This window comes from Camelina sativa, chromosome 19 (genome assembly GCF_030686135.1).
Source record: "Camelina sativa cultivar CO46 ecotype springtype chromosome 19, ASM3068613v1".
In the NCBI taxonomy this organism is placed as follows: Eukaryota; Viridiplantae; Streptophyta; class Magnoliopsida; order Brassicales; family Brassicaceae; genus Camelina; species Camelina sativa.
The window spans coordinates 10,358,249-10,378,431 of record NC_141898.1 but is presented as its reverse complement, the minus strand read 5'-3'; the positions used below and the strand labels follow the sequence as shown (position 1 = coordinate 10,378,431).

Below are 20,183 nucleotides of genomic sequence, written 5' to 3'. Positions count from 1 at the left end.
GTAAGGATTATAAGTTTGTGAATGAATACAATAACAAAACAGTCGCTTTGGCCGAGTGGTTAAGGCGTGTGCCTGCTAAGTACATGGTCTCCCCGCGTGAGTTCGAATCTCTCAGGCGACGATAGCTTTTTGTCTAAAAGTTTCTTTTTTTTTTTTTTTTGATAAAACATGTTTTGGCTTTTTTTTTCACGTACAGTAGTGCCGGTGCTAGAAAATGTTTGAGGCGGGAATTTTAAATCCTGCGAGTTACAAATTTTAAAAATATGGATTGGTTAAGGTAGTATAGTGGCTACAACATACAGTATATGGCTAAAACGTTAAGCTTTTTTTGGGGGGGTTAGAGAGAGTATAAATGGTCAAGATGATCAGCGTAGTGAAAACAAATTATTTTAGTGTAACAAGACCTAATATTGATTTTAAATATTTATATGGCTATCAAGTACCAATGTGAAACCATCAAAGAATGTATTAGAGATTCACAAATGTGGAAGAAAACAATATTGATCATCGAAGAATGTATTATTCACCCAAGTATACATCTAAAGGAGATGTCCCATGATCAATATCTTTTTGGAAAAAATGTGAAATAATTATACTGTAGTGTGTAGACTAATTCATTCAAGTAACTATAAAAATTAGAATGCAATTTTTTAAATAGAAATATAACATCATGGCCAATCCCAAAAGCAAAATAGTTTGGAAGAACATAAATACTATACACATACAAAGACTTTTTTATATGCACTTTTGTATACACACACATATATACAAAGACTTTTTTATATTATAAAATATAATAACATTTTAAAAAGTGAAATTAACACGAGGTTCGCATATAGATACAAATGTCTGAGAAGAGAGAACAAAGTATACATATAAGACACACTAGAGAGATTAAAGAACGCACTTATATATGCACTTACACAAAAAAAAAGGTTCATATACAAAAATCCACCACACACACTCGTGCTTGCTCGGGAACATGTACTGATTTATTTTAATCTAATCTGATTCGAACCAATTAATAGCAAATCAACATGTTCTATACATTATTTTGACTTTCTGGCCCAATCTTTCCGAGTTCATACATTGCGACCAATGCAAGTTCTATTCAAACCCACTAATTTTGACCCCCTTCGTCTTACAATGTCGCATCTTACTACGACAACATTTTGATATTGTTAAAATTGGTTTCTATGCATGAGAAACTAGCAAAATGTGATAAGAAACAATTTAAATCAAGAATACCCTTTAAGAGGAAAAGAAATTAATTATTCCCAATAGGAAAGAAAATATTATTTGTTCGTAGAACTACATTTATATATAACCAACTCTTCTTCATCTTAGAATCCACCGCCAGTATATTTAAGAAGATCATAAACTAGTCGAGAGTGCACATAACCGATCATGGTTTCGACCAATCAAAAACCACTAGCTAGGTTAACGTAATCTGAATACATAGAATTATCTTAATACTAAAATAGTCCGCAGACACACTAAACTATGACTAAATACTACTATATTCACCATTTTTTGGAACATTGGCCATTCACGTGTGCTGGAGTGCATATGATATACCCGCAAAGTACTGTATAGAGCCTATAGACCTCAACAAATTAGGCCATCTTATCAATCTAGTGGTTGTAGACTTGTATTTGCGGGTTTTCTTACTACTCAAGGTATATAACATCTAAAAAGATAGGAGAATTTGCAACAAGATCTCTAATTTAATTAGTGAACAATAATGGTCTTTTCTTTATTTAGATATCATCAAAATTTTGCGATTAAAAACAGTCACACCTTCCCTAGTATTTTACATCCACAAATTGAAACAAACGAATGTAATAATTTTGAAAACGACACACATACATAGTTTGTTGTATAGTTGAAAAATAGTACTAATGAGAAGTTGGATCTTTTAAAACTGAAGCAAGTGTCTTTTAGGTTTTAGGGGGTTTTGATGCTAGCTCTGGATGCATGAAGTAAACTAGCTTCTTAAATTACCTGAACATAAAAATTAAGGGTTACTCTTACATCCAACGTCGGAACATACTGTATAATCTTTGTCAGTTCTAGTTTTTTGTTGTAAAAATTCATTTAGTTGATATTCATTTACTAATTATACGTTATGTTAATTAATAAATAAATAAAGATTTGGGGTTTCCAAGTAATATGTTTCTGAAGCCGAGCCGACATAGAGATGAGGCCACCAACGCAAGTGCTGTCCTGGATCACGACCATCTCTTTTCCAATGCGATCAAACTCCCCACAAAACCAAAATATTTATCATCTGGATTCTATACTTCATCTTTCTCTTCATACATTTTATTATTCACTTCTAGACATTAAAGGAGACAAACTTTTATCATTGATTGACGATCTTGTCCATTTTTTTTATCCTTTCCATACTATGTTTTGTCTATTGTACTATTTCTTTTGCTCAGTTAAAAAGCTGTTATTGGTAGGGATCGGTATCAAAATTCAAACGCATCAAACCAACAACAATACATATGAACTATATATACAACATTTAACCTAAAGATGATACGCATAAATTTGATTTGATTAGTGATCTTAATCAATATATTCAAAAGACGCGTGCTTATATTAATTTTAATCAAATTTTTATAAACATATAGGCTAAATTTCATACGATGATTAATTTTTTTTTAACAACCGATTAAATCTAGTAATCATTCTAATATATTAGCCTATTAGGTGATATCGACCGTCTTTTTTGGCCTACCCTGAGGTTTTTGGCCTTTGGCTACCCCTTTTAACTACAGAGTCATGGACCAAAAACATGTATTATTTACCAACAGCAAAATCTATACCCCGAACTTTAAGGCACACTCCCTTCAGAATATATTGTGGTACACCATATTTACACACGTCCGGTTTTTAGCCCCGATCTTATATAGTTTGTGACAATAGTAATACTCCCTTGCTTATATGGTTATTTTGTTTCATAAAGATTTAATAATTGACTTTATTTTTTAATAAATACGTGCGTGCACTTCGAGTCCCAAGATAGTCAGTTTTCTTTTCCCTTCTTCAAACGTTCTCCTTGTTTCTTTTCTACCTACTATCTTCTCCGTACCCTTTTCTATCAATTATCATATGCTATTTTCCACCGCTTTGTCACATCACAACACTCATCTATATAATACACATGCCTGTATATACTCACTCATACACACACCCACATATACATGCATATCTGGCTTCCTTCACATAAACCCCATCATCTAGAGATATCTTGCCTTCTCCCTCTCTCTGTCTTTAATGTCTGATCCAGCTTGCATTTTCAACAATGGATACGTCGACTACTATGACTATAGCTTTAACTATTCCACTTCTCTCTCACGCATCTACAACTCTCATGGCAACTTCTACTACCCTCACCATACCACAAACCCAAACATCAACACAAATCATCATAACCCTACTTCACCTGACTCTCCTCCACTTAGAGAAGCTCTCCCTCTCCTTAGCTTAAGCCCCATCCATAAGCATCAAGAACCTATTGTTGATCACCATCGTGAGTACTATTTCATGGAGACGACAGAAACCTCTTCTAATTCAAACTTTCTTGATCATGATCTTGATCAACGCCAAGAAACCCATCATCATGATGTAACCGTGGATCTTCATTTAGGGTTACCAAACCTCGGTGATGGTGGAAGCAGCAGCAGCGATGTGGTCCTTGATTCCACCGACGACCAAGAGCATCATCAAGATCAAGGAGTAGAATTTACTCTTGCTTCTGATCATGATGATGGTCATGGTGGCTTACAAAGGGGTAATCATCTTCATCACTTTTGGATCCCTACTCCTTCTCAGATTCTGATGGGTCCTACACAGTTCACTTGTCCTCTATGCTTCAAGACCTTCAACAGATACAACAACATGCAAGTAAGGATATATTAATTCATCCAATAAACCTAACTTTATTTAGTTGCTACTTGCCCTAGAATGATATTCAACTTTTACTTTTTTTTCTTGTTCTTGAAAATGGATCTTAATTCATACACTTTTCTTTTACTTTTTAGGGTAATGAGTGTTTTTCTAAATACTAATTCTCGTTGTGTTTTTGATTTTTATAAAATCTTCATCATGAGAAAATCCTTAGTACACACTAGGACTTTTTCGAAATAATTATTACTATTAGAACTTGAGAATAACTTTTTATTTGATGGTACAAGTCATCAGCTGTACGATGGATTGATGGCTATGAAAAGATCAACTAAAATCAATCAATAGGTTTTAAAATCAAGAAGATCTTCTTTAACCAACAGTTTTTTTTTTCATACTGACTCTTTCAAACCCTAAAATATATATGATCAGTCTTCCTCTACCATTTGTATTGCCTCTCTTGATTTTTGCGCAGTTCTACTAAACAACACTCATTACCCTAAAAAGTAAAAGAAAAAGAGGATGATAAATGTCTTGCAGATTGTTCTATACCTCTTTAAATCTTCACACTAGCTTATATCATAGATATGATATTTTTATTCCTATTGACCCTAATCACACAGTTTTAGATCTTTCTTTTCTTTTAACGCCTGGAACATTTCCATTATTTTATATTATAAAGATCATTAGTTTTGAAAAAAAGAAGAATTTAATTACCGTCTGACAACAGCCTGTTTCAGGATTAGTTTGGATGCTAACCTGAAATGTCCATTTGATCATAAAATCAAATATAAATGATTAAACGCAAACAAACATATGTTCTAATATTGTGATGAAATGTTTATTAGATGCACATGTGGGGACACGGCTCACAATACAGGAAAGGACCAGAGTCGCTGAGAGGGACACAACCAACGGCGATGCTGAAGCTGCCTTGCTACTGCTGTGCACCAGGGTGCAAAAACAACATAGACCACCCGAGGGCAAGGCCGCTCAAGGACTTCCGTACGCTTCAGACACATTACAAGAGAAAGCACGGTGTGAGGCCCTTTGCGTGTCGTAGATGTGGGAAGTCTTTTGCGGTCAAAGGAGATTGGAGGACGCACGAAAAGAACTGTGGGAAGCTATGGTATTGCTCATGTGGATCGGATTTCAAGCACAAGAGGTCTCTTAAGGACCATGTCAAGGCCTTTGGGAATGGTCATGTCCCTTGCTGTGGAATTGATCATGAGGACGAGGAGGCTGCTTCTGATGTCGAGCAGCAAGAATGATCGTCTCTGTGTTGTTGTTGTTGTCTCGTGCATTAATTGCATGCTTCATGCTTTTGTATCTTCTTCTTCTTTAGCTTTTTTTTTTTTTGGGGATTTGCTAGTATTAATTATTAAGCTTTATTGTATTTTGAGGTCTTTGTTAAAGTTTTTAGAATGTGTCTTATTTAAGTAATCTAAGTTTTTCGTTTAAATCCTCTTTATCAACACTTTTAAAAGTGGTTGATTCAAATATATATATACACAGTATAACATGTGAATTAAGATAATGGGTCGGTCTGTTGTGGCCCAATGGTTGACAAAAAAAAAAAAAAAAAACAAAAAAAAACAAAAAACAGGTGAATTAAGATAATGGACTTAATGTTACTAAAATAAAATTTCGAGATTTTTTATAATTTCACCTAAAAGTTGAGGAAGGTTTTGTAATTGTTTTGCAAAATTAAAATTGGGTAGATGGTGTACCGGGTTAAACCGACCTGAGAAAAATCCGGGTCAAGACAGACCACCAGGGGGGGATTGGGGGAACATGGAGGTAGAAAGGAAGATGGTATTGGTAGGTAGAAAATGAGAAGCAAAGGTCAGGTCAGGGATAAATAATCTAACATGTTTTGCTTCACTAGGCTAAGAATTTTGCACAGAGCAGCAAAGGCTATGAATTAGGGTTTCAAAATTCGATTACTAAAAAGCTATTTATCTCTTCCTTCGGGTTTTAGATATTCTCCTCCTCCTTCGTCTCCCCCGTCGTCTGCTATATACATACGCCCACCGTTTTCTCAAAGTCCACTTTAGGAATTTACCGTTTGGTTGTGGATTTTTTTGTTTCGACAACTGAGACGCGATAAGTCACATTCCAGATAAACACAGCGATGGATTCTCAGATGCTCGTTGCGCTTGGTCTATCCCTCGTTGGTGGATTAAGTACTTCTTTAGGTTTGTGTGTTCGTCAAATTCTTTTCTTCTTCACACTTCCCTGGAATTGCGATATTTTCATTCTGTTGAACTGCTGATTGTTTCATATTAGTGTTTTTGGTCTTGTAGAAGAATCAGGATTACTTGTAGTGGTTTGCCTTTGTTTTACTATCTTTTTTAGTGTAGGATCAAATTTGTTCTGGGATATTGTTGTTATCTATATGTGCAGGGATGCTGCTACCTTGCTAGTTTTGTTCTCAATACATTGCTACTTTGCTAATCTTGTTTTCGAATACATTGCTAGTTCATTGATTTGAGGATGTTTCGGTGTCGTAACTGAACATTAGGAATTGTGTGGATCCTTATTAATGTTGCTTCTTTGGTTTAATCGAGTTTCATGTTGCTTTTTCGTAGGTGCTCTTTTCGTAGTTCTTAGTGAGACTCCCAATATGAAGATGCTTGGACTTCTACAGGTGAAGATGACACGCTACATCTAATTTTCATTCTTAAAAGTCCCAATATGTTATTCCCTATCCTCTCATTCACGAGGCATTTAGTTTCTGGTAAAGCAGGGTTCTCGTTGTTTTAGGGAGCCATTGGTGGAGTTTCGTTAACTGCTACATTCTCACTTTCATATTGCATCACTGCTATATCTCTTGTTGTCAAGTTTTATAGGGTCCTAGTGACTAGAGTTTTGTTCCCGTACCAACCATTCTTTTGTACAAAGCTTTTCACTTGGGTCCATATTGAAGGTTACTTATCTGATGGTTTTAAATCCTTTCTACAGGGTTTTGCAGCAGGTCTGATGTTGAGCATATCGTTCCTGGATTTGGCTCATAATGCTATAAACTCTATTGGCTTCTTAAAAGCCAATCTCTGGGTTAGTACTTCTGTCCATCTGGGTACTTCAGTGGTTTTCTTATTCGAATAATGTCTTTTTTTGTTTGTTTTCACACTGAAAGTAATATAGTTTTCTAGTGTTGCAGTTTTTCGGTGGTGTGATATTCTTTGCGTGTATTGCCAAATTCATACCTGAACCAACTGTTGGCCCTTCTACTGACTCGAAACGAAGAAAGGCAAGACTGATCTTTCTTTTTATAAGAATTGTTCTTCAAAGGTTTTCTGGTTCTATAGTATCATGAAATTTTGGCATATTTGTTGATAACAGAAAAATGGAGACGACGGAGGTAAGGACATGATGAAGAAGAAGCGCAAGCAAGTCATGTTTAGTGGAATTATTACGGCTATTGGTATACTAATTTTCACTACAATTTCTTCAAGTTGTTAAATCATTTGTTATCCTAGTTTATCTGTTGGCTAGATGTTTCTGCAGTGACTCCTCAAAATCATTGCATCAAAGTAATTGAACTTTATTCTATGCACAAAACATCTGTCGGTCGATGGTGTGAAAAGTCTGGACGTGCAACATTGAACTCTTATATTTAGCAAGCTAGTCAATATGAATATGAAATACCTAATGATCTGTTTGATTCGTTCAATCATGAAGTATCACATTTGTTGGAATTCTATAAATTTTCATGTTTTTAGTTTAACCCTTCATGTATTTCTCATCTTTTTCGCTTTGAACTGTAGGCATAAGCTTGCACAATTTCCCAGAAGGGATGGCTGTATTTCTCGGATCAATTAAGGTGAGGGTTAAGGAACAAGATGAACAGAAATTTCCAGGGAGCATGCATTACTAATTATCTCTATACTCTCTGATGGCTTGCATCGTCAATGTATTGATATCTATCTTTGCTTGTTGTATTCTCTACTTCACAGGGCATGCGAGTTGGTGTTAATCTGGCTTTGGCAATCGCTCTACACAACATTCCCGAGGTTCAAATTCTGTAAACATTGTAAAATTTTGAAGGCTTATTATATCTACTGACTTACCAATTTCCTCTTATTAGAAGAAACCTAGAAAAAAACAGTCTCACTTTTCTTGCTGTGTTTCGAGTTTGACAGTCTGTTTTGCTCTAAACTAATCCTAAAGACGGTAAACAACTAAATTATTCATTTCTCTGATTTAACATGCTTCTTTTGCTGCTATGGTGTGATGTTTTCAGGGTGTTGCAGTTGCACTTCCTATTTACTTTGCAACAGAGAGGTAACATCATGGCTGGTTATTAGGATAGGATGTATGCAGTTCACTATATATAATATACCCCTGTGGTTTTATTCATCCCAAATTGATGTTATGCATGTAACAGCAAATGGCAGGCATTCAAGTTGGCAACACTCTCTGGTTTAGCTGAGCCTCTAGGTGTAATTATCGTGGGTAAGTTGCATCGGTCTCTTTGCTCATGTTGCTTCTTCTGTACAAGTACCTATTCTCCTAAGAATTTTGAGAGAGTATCATAAATTCTCGTTTTATCTATCTTCCTTATGATGCAGCCTATCTTTTCCCTAGAAGCTTAAGTCCAGAAATCCTTGAAGGTTTGTTGGGAGCAGGTAAGTAGAAATTCTGCGGCAAATCGATACTTTAAATTATAATTATTGGACGTATAAAGCGTATCGATGCAAAACTGTTGTTTGTATGATGCAGTTGGTGGAATCATGGCTTTCCTAACGTTGCACGAAATGCTTCCTTTGGCATTTGATTATGCGGGACAAAAACAAGCTGTGAAGGCTGTGTTTTTTGGCATGGCATGTATGTCGGCGAGGTTAGTATTTCCAGAAACTTAACACCTGATATTCATAAGTTTACTTGCTGTAAAAACATAAGTGCGACCTTGAAATAGAGCTTGCATCCTATAGGATTAGAGTTCAACCTAATAGTTTGAAGATGCTTTTTCGTGATCATTTGTTGACATAATTGACGAGGAATTTGTGATAGTGATGTGTAGTATAGTTTATGATTATGATGTGCTTGTCTATGTGGTTTTGTTGCAGTCTTTACTTTCTGGAGTTGAGTTTGCCTGACACAATGAGCTTGTAAGGTTAATGCTGTCATATGCAATAATTGCCTCCCCGAAAGAGATAAAACAGTCTCTGGAGTGAAAAGTAGTCTCGTTGTATCTGTAAAGACTGAAATCTGTAAACAATGAGTATTCATTTTCAAGTCAAAGGAATAATAATCTTTCTTAACATCTACTTTTTACAGTATTCACATCATTCAAGCTTTCTAGCTCTTTCAATTTATGCAAATGTCACTCTTAGTCTCTAATTTGTTTAAGTAATAATCTTGGTATCACCACACAAAAAAATTAGTCACTGTATGAATTTTTTTTTGTCTCATCACACAATCTTCTTTTCTTATAACATCCATGGACCAAAAATGTTTTTGCAAAATTGCAAAACATAAGAAATAGTTCTTTCTTTTTAATTCGAGACCAATTCAAACTCTTTCAAGAAATTTATGGCTTTAGTTTATTTTTGCCATGTTCATTCCTAAATTTAGCAACAAAAATTAGAAAATTTCTTCGAGTTCTCTTGTCTTGCTAATTAATGGCAGACCTTAAAGATCTCTCACCTTCTCCTTCCATAGTTTATTATAATATAAATACCTTCCACCACCTTCACCTTCAAGGCATCACATAAAAAAAAACACAAAAAACAAAAAAAAAAACATAAACAACAATAAAAAAAGGAACAAAACAAAAAAAAAACAAGAAATCATGGAGATGAAGAACGTCAACAACATGTTTGTGGCCCTATTTATCTCGGCCGTGTTAGTGAGCTCAGTCACCGCGGCTACAATGGAGTCTCCAGCACCATCACCAGGTGGTTCCTCCGGTGCCGACGTAGCTTTCCCAGTGGTTGGCTCCATCGTTGCTGCATCACTCTCCGCCTTCTTGGCTCTTCTCTTGCAGTAAAAGAAACAAGAGTCAAGAGTCCTTGATCGATGAGAAGGAGATATATAACAAAACTCATTTTTTGTTCTGATTTTGTTCCTTAGAATCTATGACAAATAACCCATTTTGTTTATAATCTCATTGTGTAACTTATTACACTAATATTTATGAGTATATGATAATAATATCACGATTTCTATCAATTTTTATGAATCTGATCAAAAACTTCATTGCTTTTTCGATTAATGTCTTTAATACACAAAGTGGTGGTTACATGAAAGTTGCATGTGGTTAGTGTTGATTGGTTTCATCATCGTTTTGCTTTCTCTTTACATTCATGAGACTCTTTGTAAGCCAGATCGCTGTTTCTCTTGATGAAACTGTTTCATCTCCAAAAGGTTTCAAGACTCCTTCAAGCTCATCAAACTTCTCTTGCCTAAGTAAACCTGCACAAAGCTCCAACAAAGATTCCAATGCTTCTGCCCTCTCCTCGCTTTTCGGACTTTTCCTCTGAAACTCGCGTAGCAGCGTTAATGTGCTGATCAATGACATCTCTTGGCTCTTTGCTGGTCTCTCCTTTTCATTTGAAGAAGAACTTGTATCCTTGTTTATCTTTTCTCTTTCCTCTGCTTCTTGATTCTGTTTAATGGGTGTTTTTAATGATTTGGTCTTGGGAGGGAGACATGTTCTGTTTTCGTACGTGTTGTGTTCTGATTTGGATACAACTGGTTTGAAAACTGGAGACAGATTTTGGCATTGTGCAAGATATGGCTGTAAGTGAGGATGTCTTAACAATTCAGCAGCCTATATAGACAGACATTTTCCATTTAAGAAAGTTAGAAGCAACCATGGAAGTAAAGTTTCAAAAAGAAGAATAAACTAATGGAACTCATGAACTTACTGTTGGTCTATGTTCAGGGTTCTTGCGCAACATACATTTGATCAGTCTTTTTCTGAAAATAATATTAGAACATTAACACTTAAAAGCTTGTTTTCAAATACTAAACTAAATGCATTTGTATACTTACAATGAAGAGGAATACATGACTGGGAGAGGAGAAAGCGAAGATCGGTTAATCTTGTTGATGAGTCCTGCCATGTCCTGTTTGCAAACAAGAAATCACATTTATGGAAACTCGTAAGGAACTACAGATTTAACACGTCGAGGGGAAAAAAATTCTTACAGGAGCCTTGAAGGCAGGTTGATGTGCAGCCACTTCAAACATACAGCAACCTGTAAAGCCAAAATCTTTATGAGAAACCAAGAACAAAAAACATTCAAGAAATTACAAGTTAGGATTGTGTATAGTAAACCTAAAGACCAAATATCAGATTTGTAGCCATAAGGTATATCTGCAAGAAGCTCAGGACACATGTAGTTTGGTGTTCCCACCATCTACAAAAACAAGACGATGGTTCAGAAATACTTCGGCCAAAAAACTATAAATCCCAATGGAATATGAGCATTATTACCGAGGAAGCAAGATCGTCTTTGCCAAGAAGTTTTGCTAAGCCAAAGTCACCTAAACGAACCTCGTTGTCTTTAGTGAGGAATATGTTGGAGCACTGGAAAATTTTGAATTGCAGTGTTGACGGATGCTTTGTACAATAGAAGCAAAAGAAGCATAGAGAGTAAAAGAAGTTGAGTTACCTTAAGGTCACGGTGAAGAACCCGATTGTTATGGAGGTAATCTATAGCCAACAATAACTGCACCATCCATCTACAGAGTTTCTACAGAGAAGAACAAAGCTCATTCTTAGTTAGTTTCAGTATCAATTCATCATTTGTTTTAGACCAAATAGATTCTTTAACGGTTGCTAACATCTTCGGATGCAAATACTCCTCTTGACTTCTTTATCATATGAGTCCTGCATTTACCAAAGTCAGTTAAATAAACCATCACTAGAGAATAACCAAGAAACATAAATATGACATACGTAAATAATTTGCCTTACATGTCTCCACCCTCGCAATAACTTGTTACAATGCATACACAATCCTGCATAAACCAATCCAAATATCCCAAAACAGTTCAGAATTTTACGCTTAGATTAGAAGCTTTGAACGAGAAGAAAATATCACCTTTTCAACCCATGAATCTTTGTATTCCACAATATAAGGACTCTTAAGCTTTGATATTAAACTCATCTGCATCATAACAATCAAAATTTGATTTTCAAGAATCATCGTTGGATATAATCAAGATCACAAAAAAAGAAAAAAAAATGAATTTTAACCTCTTGGATCGCAGCAAGCTTGCATCTCTCTGTTTGTTTAGCCAAACGAATCTTCTTCACCACATACCTACAAAAAAAAAAACAAGCCATAGGTTTTTTTTTATCTCAAACAAGATCAGAACAGCATATTTATAGACAAACTACAAAATTAAGATCTTTTAAAAACTCACTTTCGTCTCTCTGACTTGTGAATGACAAGAAAAGCAGAACCGAAAGCGCCTCGTCCGATCTGTTCCACGACTTCATAATCATCCATCTTGGAAACTGTCTCACTTGTCTTGTTTGCCATATGAGATCTTCCTTCTGTCGGTTTAAAAGGATCAAACTTTCACAAGTTGTAACTGTTCAATGGAGCCTCTAAGTTGTAGGGTATTCATATAAAACACATGAGCATTAATGAGAGAATCAAGAATTAAAGAATCAGGCAAGAAGAACAAAAAACAAAAAAAAAAAACTGGGACCCTTAAACCAAATCTTGATTTTGAAATATCGTGAACAAGAAAGTTTCGTAATTTCTTCTTTTGAACAAGATGAGGAGGGAAGATTTGAAGGTGAAGCAAAGAAAAGGACCAGAGAGAAAGTGTGAAGATAAATTATTTTATTTTTGGTCAGCAGAGAGGGAAAGTTATTTAAATGAAAGGAAAATAAAATAGAGGAAGAAGAAATTTTCAATTGACAGGTACCAAAGCAAATTTTGCTTGAGGTTTCAGACTGTTGTTGTTGACATGTTTGTTGTTATCATTACATTTAGTCCCTTTTTTATTGTTGTTGAGAAGTCTCTTTCCACTTTTACACTTTTTAGCAAAAAATAAACATTCTCTGATTTGATCTTTTTGTTTTATTATCTTATCACTTGGGTCGTTAAGGGAATAAGACTTTATCAAAATTAATTCTGTTGAGTGCAGTTTATTTGACCCAAATGTGAATTTCATGACTTTTGTTACATAATTGTTTTACCAACCAAAGAAATATCTATACAATCTCAACATCTTCTCTTAGTGTTTTGGCTGGACCATATCCTTTACTCTGATGGTTGGACCATATATCTTAACTCTTTTGGTTAGAACTTAGGGCTTGATTGGAACCACATATACTAGAGCATAAGCATTATGCAGCATAAGCATTATGCAGCATAAGCATATTATATTTATATTAATATATGACATTAATTAAAAAATATAATTTAAATGTGCTTCATTATTAAAATTAATTATCACTCATTGCTATATAATTTTTTAAAAATATATTTTACATCTAATAAATTTAATAAATTGTTATATATATATAAATGTATAATTTAATAATTTTTAATTATATATTTCTAATGTAACACATTAATTACAAATAATTAATATATATTATAAATTTTTTATAAAAGTTTATATCTATATTTGCATTTTTAATTTCAATAAATTTTTAAAATATATATAATATAATAGATTAAACTAAAATAAAACGATAATATATATTATAAACATTATATCCACATTAATATTTTAATGTATTAAATAAATTATTATATTATTTTAAATAATAACATTAAGTAGTTTCCCATATATTATCTTATAACAAATAAATTTATCTTTTATGAAATCATAATTTTCTATTTTTACAAAATAAATTAATTATTTAAAATGATTTTAATATATATTAATATTTAGAGTTACATGCTTGGGAAATGCTTCAAATTAGAGCATACAGGAAGAGAGCATCTGCAGCTTATGAGAGCATATGAGATGCTCTCATATGCTTCAAATTAGAGCATATGAGAGCATCTGCAGCTTCTAAATGCTCCCTTATATGCTCTCCTAATAAATGTTGATTGGATGATAAAATTAAAAAAGCTTCTTCATATGCTCTTCCAATCAAGGCCTTATTAGAAGACTCTTTTGGTTAGAAGTTAGAACAACCAAATAATAAAATATTGTATAGATATGGTCATCAGAATCCAGTCAAACCAACCTGCTTATTGCAAGTAATGAAAGTAAATACATTTGTTTAACAAGTAGGCTTTTAGTTTTAGGCTTTCTATGTTCTCTCTCGAGCATAATTTTGCGACATAAATAATTCCCTGGTCACACCGTCTCTCTGCTATTAGTCGGCTATATGACGTGTGTGCGTGCGATTAATGGCCCAAAATTTATGTTTAATTTTCCACAAGCGTTACTTTAAGGCAAAGCCCAACACGGTTCCAATTTTTTAAAAGCCAAATCTAGTAAAGATTACAGTTGTATCTTTTTTTTTTTTTTTTTTTTGAAGGAATTAGTTGTACTTTTGACATTTTGACATGAATTTAAAATATGATGAGCTCAATATTTCTCAATGGAATAAAACTATTCTTCAAATTTTTTAGTTAAATTTAAATAGGAGTAGAAGACAAAAATCATATTCAAAACATACATATCCTAAACACACAATTTGACCAAAAATATATCAGCTGATTAAAACCACATTTATTGCTAAACAGACTGACAATTAACTTGCTAGTGCGATATTGAGCTTACTGAGTTACTCAGTTGAGGGGCTGGTTTGTGAAAAGCAATACGATCATTAATGTATTTAATTATCATCTTCTACAAAATGTTAAAATATCTCAAACCAAAAGTTACGATGAAACAACATAGAATATATAAACAATTCTGGTTTATATAGTTTACTCGTTAATATACAAGTTGAAACTTATGTTTCTTAGATCTCCATGCGTAATTATATTTAGTCGAGATCAAATTCTCACAACATGAAAAGAATCAATGCAATACAACAAAAGGATACTTTAAACAAACCGTTAATGCATAACTCAACTCACATTACGAAAGAGCAAAAACAACATTCGTGATTGAAATATAAAGAGAAGAAACATCGGGTTAATTTAGAGACATCAAAGATATCACATCACTAATGCACTATGTCTTTGACGCTTCATATCAACCACCACCATGGTCTAGCGGGCGGAGGTGGATACACTTTTCCATATCTTGAGGGTGGTGGTGGTGGAGATTTCCTGTAATAGTAGGCTTGGTAAGCTTGAGGAGGAGGAAGATCAATCGGAGGAGGGTAGATCGGAGTAGGGGGAAGAGGAAGATCCACAGGTGGAAAATAAACCGGAGTAGGAGGAGGAGGAAGATCAGCTGGAGGAGGAGGAAGATCCGCTGGAGGAGAATAGACTGGAGTAGGAGGAAGGGGAAGATCAGCCGGAGGAGAATAGACTGGCGTAGGAGGAGGAGGAAGATCAGCCGGAGGAGAATAGACCGGAGATGGAAGAGGGGAATGTTCCGGTTGGTAGTTAGTGTATGTTTGTAGGAGCTTACGGTTGTTATTGGCTTCACCAAGTGTGATTAGGGTGGCCAAGAGAAAAACTATGGTGAAGGAAAGACCTTCGGACACCATCTTTAATGGTTTTGTTCTTTGTACTCAATGACAATGTTAAGTTCCTAGACATAACTATGTATATATATGTAATTATTCCATTGGAAGCTCTTTTGATTAGAGAGTTAATTAGAGGATTCCCACTAACTTTTAACGTTTTATTCTAATGTAGTTCTTAAGTATATGTTGAGCGGCCTTTTGCTGTTTTTATTTGCATTTTAAATGCCTCTTCTTTGCCTAGCTAGTTGACGTCTCCCCTTTAGATGATAGTGAGCTTTCTTAAGAAGTGGTATTAAAATATCAAGAGAAAGGTTTGTTCTTTTGGGTTTTATACAAGTTTAATTTTATATTATGTGATATATATAATAGGTTGGTTTGGTTAATGCTTTCCAAACAACTTTAACAAACTATTGTTAAAAAAAAAAAAAAAAAAAAATTAACAAACTATCTTTGACTTTGTTTGTCGGCTCGCTTTGGTATACATGTAGATAATAATAAAATAAGAAATAGAGAAAATATCTTTATAAACGAATTACAAGTTTGGAAATTAGTCAAAAGGGTTAACTTTAAACAAAATTTGGGTACCCTTAAACTTAACTGAGTACCCATAAAACCCTAACCCTCAAGAACCATTCTGAGAATCATTTACCTTAGCCGTAAAATATTAAAATAGCCTCTTGCGTCACCTAAATTCTTCTACCAAAAGTCCCTTCTAAATTGATCCTATTACTTCCAAGAGAAGAAGCCAAAAAAAAAATGAAAGTACTGATTAAATAGTTACTACTAAGACCCTTTCCTTGTGCCACAAGAAAGAGATCCTTGTTTACTCATTCCACATTGAGAAAACACCACCAGGATTTGACCCCTGAACAGACTCACCGGTCCAACCACTATACCCTCCGGTTCCATCACTGGAAGGCATATCGTAATCTGTTTTAACGGTTGGAAACTCCTCAGTCGATCCAACGGTCGAGCTCGACCCAATACCTATGCCGTGGTTTCCAAGAAATGCTGCAGTGTTGTAGCTCCCACTAGAGCCTCCATTGTTATTATTGTTGTCAACGATAGAGGTCGAGACAAGGCCGTGAAGCAGAGCCGGATTGCTATGAAGATACGCGTTGTAGAGCTGCTGGGAGTTCTGGCTCGATTGTTGCTGCAAGTAATTATTGGTCTGCTGGTGGAGATGAAGTTGTGTCTGGATATAGCTATGGTGATTAAAAGAGGAGGAATCATGAGCACTGTTGTTGCTGTATTGAGAGATGTCATTGTTCTGAAGAGATAGAAAAGGCTCCAATGGTTGTTGAATGCTTAGAGGGTAAGGTTGAAGCTGAAGCCTTGATGAGCTCGAGCCAGAGCCTGAGCTCGAGCCACCACCGTACTGGAAACTTGAACCAAGGGCTATCATCTCGGCCTCTCGTTTCCTTGAAGATTCAAGAGCTTGAGCTTCTTTGAGTCGCTTAGCTGCACCTCCTCCTATGGGAAGAGTGCTGCTCTCTAGGATGGCTTTGACGTCATACCGGTTGATTTCAAAGTTGGTCACTGCATTAAGTCCTCTAAACTTGATCGCAGCTATATCGTAAGCTTCCGCTGCTTCTTCCTCAGTGCCTAAATAAGATTAACCATATCGCTCATGTAAGTCTTGTAAGATAATGGTTTATATGTAGCGCACTCCATTTTTTAAGGTTTAATTAACTCCACCGTTAGTTAAATTTATTCTGAACCTATAAATAGTTAAAACGACTCCTTGTGGTTTGCGTACCAAACGTAGTACTCAAAAGTCTAAGAACTAAGTACTTACTAAAAGTTCCCAAGTAGAGGTCTTTGTTTCCGGCGACTCGGCCGATCCTCGCTTGCCATCTTCCATGTTGGTGATGCCTATATATAAATGACAAGTAAATTAAAGATGTGTTTTATTTTGGGGGTCAACTTCAAGTATATATTTTTAGTATATGCTTCTTGTAAGAAGTATGGTAATATTTTTAGTTAACCTTGTGACTCCTCGATACATTGAGGCGCCTCTTGAAAATCCGCTACTTTTCCTGTGATTTGACGAACGTATATATAAAGATGTAACTAGATTAGGAAAGTTTTCGATGTATATGAAAAGACCCTACGGAAGAACGCAAAGAAACACCTTCTAATAGCAGCCACGAACTCTTGTCTCGTCATGTGCTTCATTTCCTCTACTTCTTTCTCGTAGTTAGTAATCTGATATATATTATATAATCAAAGATTTGAATCATAGACAACTAATAATCAAGAGATGATTGCAATAAAATATGAACCAACATACAGGGAAATTAGTAGTAGTTGAAGGACCCCAGTACTTAAGTGCAGCTAGATCATATGATCTTGCTGCTTTATCTTCTTTGTCATACCCACCTATACCAAGAATTTGGTTTAATTTAGTTTCTTTTAACGATATAATATAATTAATTATTCCACGAGGATGATAAAGAAAATAAATTCCAATTCGACGTACTCACCCAAGTAAACTGGACGGTTGTTTATATGATTCCCAAGATTTTACGCATCAAGAACAAAGAGTGAAGACAAAACATAGTTAGTCTGAGCCAAATGAAAATTAAAAGACAAAACCTTTATTAATTACTTACCTTGTCTTCCTTTCCTAGACTGGCCTTCCCTTCTACAACTATTATCCCATAGATGAGCCTCATATCGACCGGTCCATCGATGTCTATATATGCACATTTCATCATTACACTTAAATATATATCACAAAATCATTAAAGAATCAAATAAAAAGAGTGATGAGTCACATATCTAACCTTGTGACACCACGATAGATCGAGGTTCGTTGTCCAAAAGTGTCTAATGCACGTCTCGGCGTGGCAGTCTCAGCAACGGCTAGTGCTCCACCGCTAGTGTTTTCCACGGTGGTCTCAGACGGTGAAGCTTTGGCTGCAGCGTTACCAGCGGTGGTGGTCCCCATGGACAAAGTGAGTGACTGTAAATTGTGAGCACTCTCTTGAAGCTCATGATAGCTATTGTTGTTAGGAGTGTTGGAGTCACAAGCTGCTACAACGACGTCGTTTGATTGGACGCTAGGCATCAAGGTATGGAAGTAGTAATCTGAGTCGTTGTAAGCTACTAGGCGGTCGGATTGGTTTTCGTCCGGTTTGCTCACACCAAGAAAATCAGCCACTTTTGGAACCTCTCCTCCTTCACCTCCTCCACCGTGTGGATTGATCATATTCCACTCTACAAAATTACAATTTGTTATTTTTAGTATATAGTTAAACACGAAAAGAAAAGCATATATGTATAGATAAATATATATATAGAGGTATTACCTTGTGTTTGAAACGGGTTGTCCATATGGTCGCTGACCAAGCCAAGATTGTATTCATGAGGAGGCAAAGAAGAGTTGTTTGGTGAAAGAGGAAAGCCAAGCCAGTTGTTAGAATTCATTTTCTTCTTTTCGAGTCAAATACGTTTGGTTTGTGTTCGGGGTAAGCAATCAATCACTACCACTTTGGTATGATCAATATACCAAGCTCTAAGCCAATCAAAGAAGAAAGGAATATTCAATAATCAAGGATTGGGGAAAGAGAATTTAATGATCAAGACTACTTTTCAAAGATTGGGGAATAGTATATATATAGGTAGAAGTATTCTTCAGATTTATATAACCTCTCTTTCTTTTCCTCTCTCTCTCTCTCTCTCTCTCTCTCTCTCTCTATGCTCTCTCTCTCTCAAAAGCTACTCTATGATAAGTTTAGGGTTTTTAACAAAGGAGAAGATACTTGTAAGAGATGAACTTTGTGGAAGACCAGAGAAGTTTGGTTGAGAGACCCTTTTAGAATATTATTTGTTGTATAAATAATTATATATGCGCTAATGTACTATACATTACTATTGTTTAGAATTATTATATGAACGAGTTCATTTAAAACCAGCATTGATATTTTTTTTCCTAACACTTTACTATTCTGTCGGATTTAAATATCGGTGAATATACGACGGTATCACTAGTATGGAAAAACTACAATAAGTAAAGGTGCACGATTGACGTAATTATATGCAACGGGTCTGGCACATGACAGTTTTGTATATACATGACTATTTGAAATGTTTTATAAATGCATAAATATATTTGTATACACGCTTGTAAATACCAACACATATAGTATTGAATATACATAATATTTATCCCAAACAATCATAGTATTTAGCATTTGTTATACGTTTTGAACAAGAACCTCCATTCTGTAAAACTTATCTAAATTACCATAATACGAATGTTTAGTTTTGTTATCAGAACGTAATAAACTCTATCAAAATTCTTTACTATACTATGCTGTTTAAAAGTCCTCATACTATAAGACATTTGGAAAACTAGCTATATATTTACTTACATTAATTTATTTCAAAATATACAGAAATCGGTAAAATGTGAATAAATTTGATTAGACAAAATGGGCGGTCTATAGTAAGACAAAACCTAAGATTCCAACCGAAAAAATCCAACCCTTTACGCAAATTAATTTATCACTCACGATTGAACTTACGTATAATGTTTTTAGAAAAAAAAAGAAGATTTTAACTATCTCTCTCTCTCTCGTTTGAGCTTCTCTCTCTAAACCCCACTAGGATTATGGGAACTCACGTCCTCGTTTAATGCGATTCATGACTCCACAAAGCCCAGCATTCCCACACTCTGCAACTC

The 20,183-nt window shown here is 34.9% G+C and overlaps 5 protein-coding genes and 1 non-coding gene across 8 annotated transcripts; 3 read left to right on the top strand and 3 right to left on the bottom strand.

The window, feature by feature from the left end:
• The first annotated feature begins 41 nt into the window (after positions 1–41).
• TRNAS-GCU (transfer RNA serine (anticodon GCU)) lies at positions 42–121 on the top strand. The gene has a single exon. It is a non-coding gene; the product is annotated as a tRNA-Ser (tRNA).
• Positions 122–3,069: 2,948 nt separating this feature from the next.
• LOC104765978 (zinc finger protein WIP4) lies at positions 3,070–5,379 on the top strand. The gene is made up of 2 exons (XM_019240680.2): positions 3,070–3,915; positions 4,764–5,379. Exons 1-2 carry the CDS (start codon positions 3,286–3,288, stop codon positions 5,184–5,186), a joined length of 1,053 nt encoding a protein of 350 aa, XP_019096225.2. The 5' UTR covers positions 3,070–3,285; the 3' UTR covers positions 5,187–5,379.
• A 277-nt stretch (positions 5,380–5,656) lies between these two features.
• On the top strand, positions 5,657–9,184 carry LOC104765977 (zinc transporter ZTP29). Of its 2 annotated transcripts, none has more exons than XM_010489773.3 (12): positions 5,657–6,113; positions 6,507–6,565; positions 6,880–6,972; positions 7,079–7,168; positions 7,261–7,342; positions 7,686–7,741; positions 7,875–7,931; positions 8,162–8,202; positions 8,306–8,373; positions 8,490–8,546; positions 8,641–8,758; positions 8,988–9,184. In XM_010489773.3, the coding sequence occupies exons 1-12, from the start codon at positions 6,050–6,052 to the stop codon at positions 9,031–9,033; spliced, it is 831 nt and encodes a 276-aa protein (XP_010488075.1). In that variant the 5' UTR covers positions 5,657–6,049; the 3' UTR covers positions 9,034–9,184. The 2 variants fall into 2 exon arrangements, with proteins under 2 accessions (XP_010488075.1, XP_087358646.1); XM_087502520.1 differs by having other exon boundaries at positions 5,733–6,113; positions 7,063–7,168.
• A 442-nt stretch (positions 9,185–9,626) lies between these two features.
• On the bottom strand, positions 9,627–12,835 carry LOC104765976 (serine/threonine-protein kinase Nek6). The gene is made up of 12 exons (XM_010489772.3): positions 12,298–12,835; positions 12,128–12,194; positions 11,973–12,038; positions 11,846–11,889; positions 11,713–11,758; positions 11,541–11,621; positions 11,363–11,455; positions 11,204–11,285; positions 11,074–11,123; positions 10,918–10,991; positions 10,791–10,842; positions 9,627–10,693 (listed from the first exon to the last, which is right to left on the bottom strand). Exons 1-12 carry the CDS (start codon positions 12,414–12,416, stop codon positions 10,181–10,183), a joined length of 1,287 nt encoding a protein of 428 aa, XP_010488074.1. The 5' UTR covers positions 12,417–12,835; the 3' UTR covers positions 9,627–10,180.
• A 1,900-nt stretch (positions 12,836–14,735) lies between these two features.
• LOC104765975 (uncharacterized) lies at positions 14,736–15,573 on the bottom strand. Its single transcript, XM_010489771.2, has one exon. It carries the CDS (start codon positions 15,512–15,514, stop codon positions 15,047–15,049), a length of 468 nt encoding a protein of 155 aa, XP_010488073.1. The 5' UTR covers positions 15,515–15,573; the 3' UTR covers positions 14,736–15,046.
• Positions 15,574–16,000: 427 nt separating this feature from the next.
• Positions 16,001–19,290, bottom strand: LOC104765974 (AP2-like ethylene-responsive transcription factor PLT1). Of its 2 annotated transcripts, XM_010489770.3 has the most exons (9): positions 18,808–19,063; positions 18,283–18,715; positions 18,109–18,191; positions 17,980–17,988; positions 17,787–17,875; positions 17,628–17,701; positions 17,482–17,532; positions 17,292–17,368; positions 16,007–17,098 (listed from the first exon to the last, which is right to left on the bottom strand). In XM_010489770.3, the coding sequence occupies exons 1-9, from the start codon at positions 18,923–18,925 to the stop codon at positions 16,317–16,319; spliced, it is 1,716 nt and encodes a 571-aa protein (XP_010488072.1). In that variant the 5' UTR covers positions 18,926–19,063; the 3' UTR covers positions 16,007–16,316. The 2 variants fall into 2 exon arrangements, with proteins under 2 accessions (XP_087356758.1, XP_010488072.1); XM_087500632.1 differs by lacking the exon at positions 17,980–17,988 and having other exon boundaries at positions 16,001–17,098; positions 18,105–18,191; positions 18,808–19,290.
• Positions 19,291–20,183: the final 893 nt, after the last annotated feature.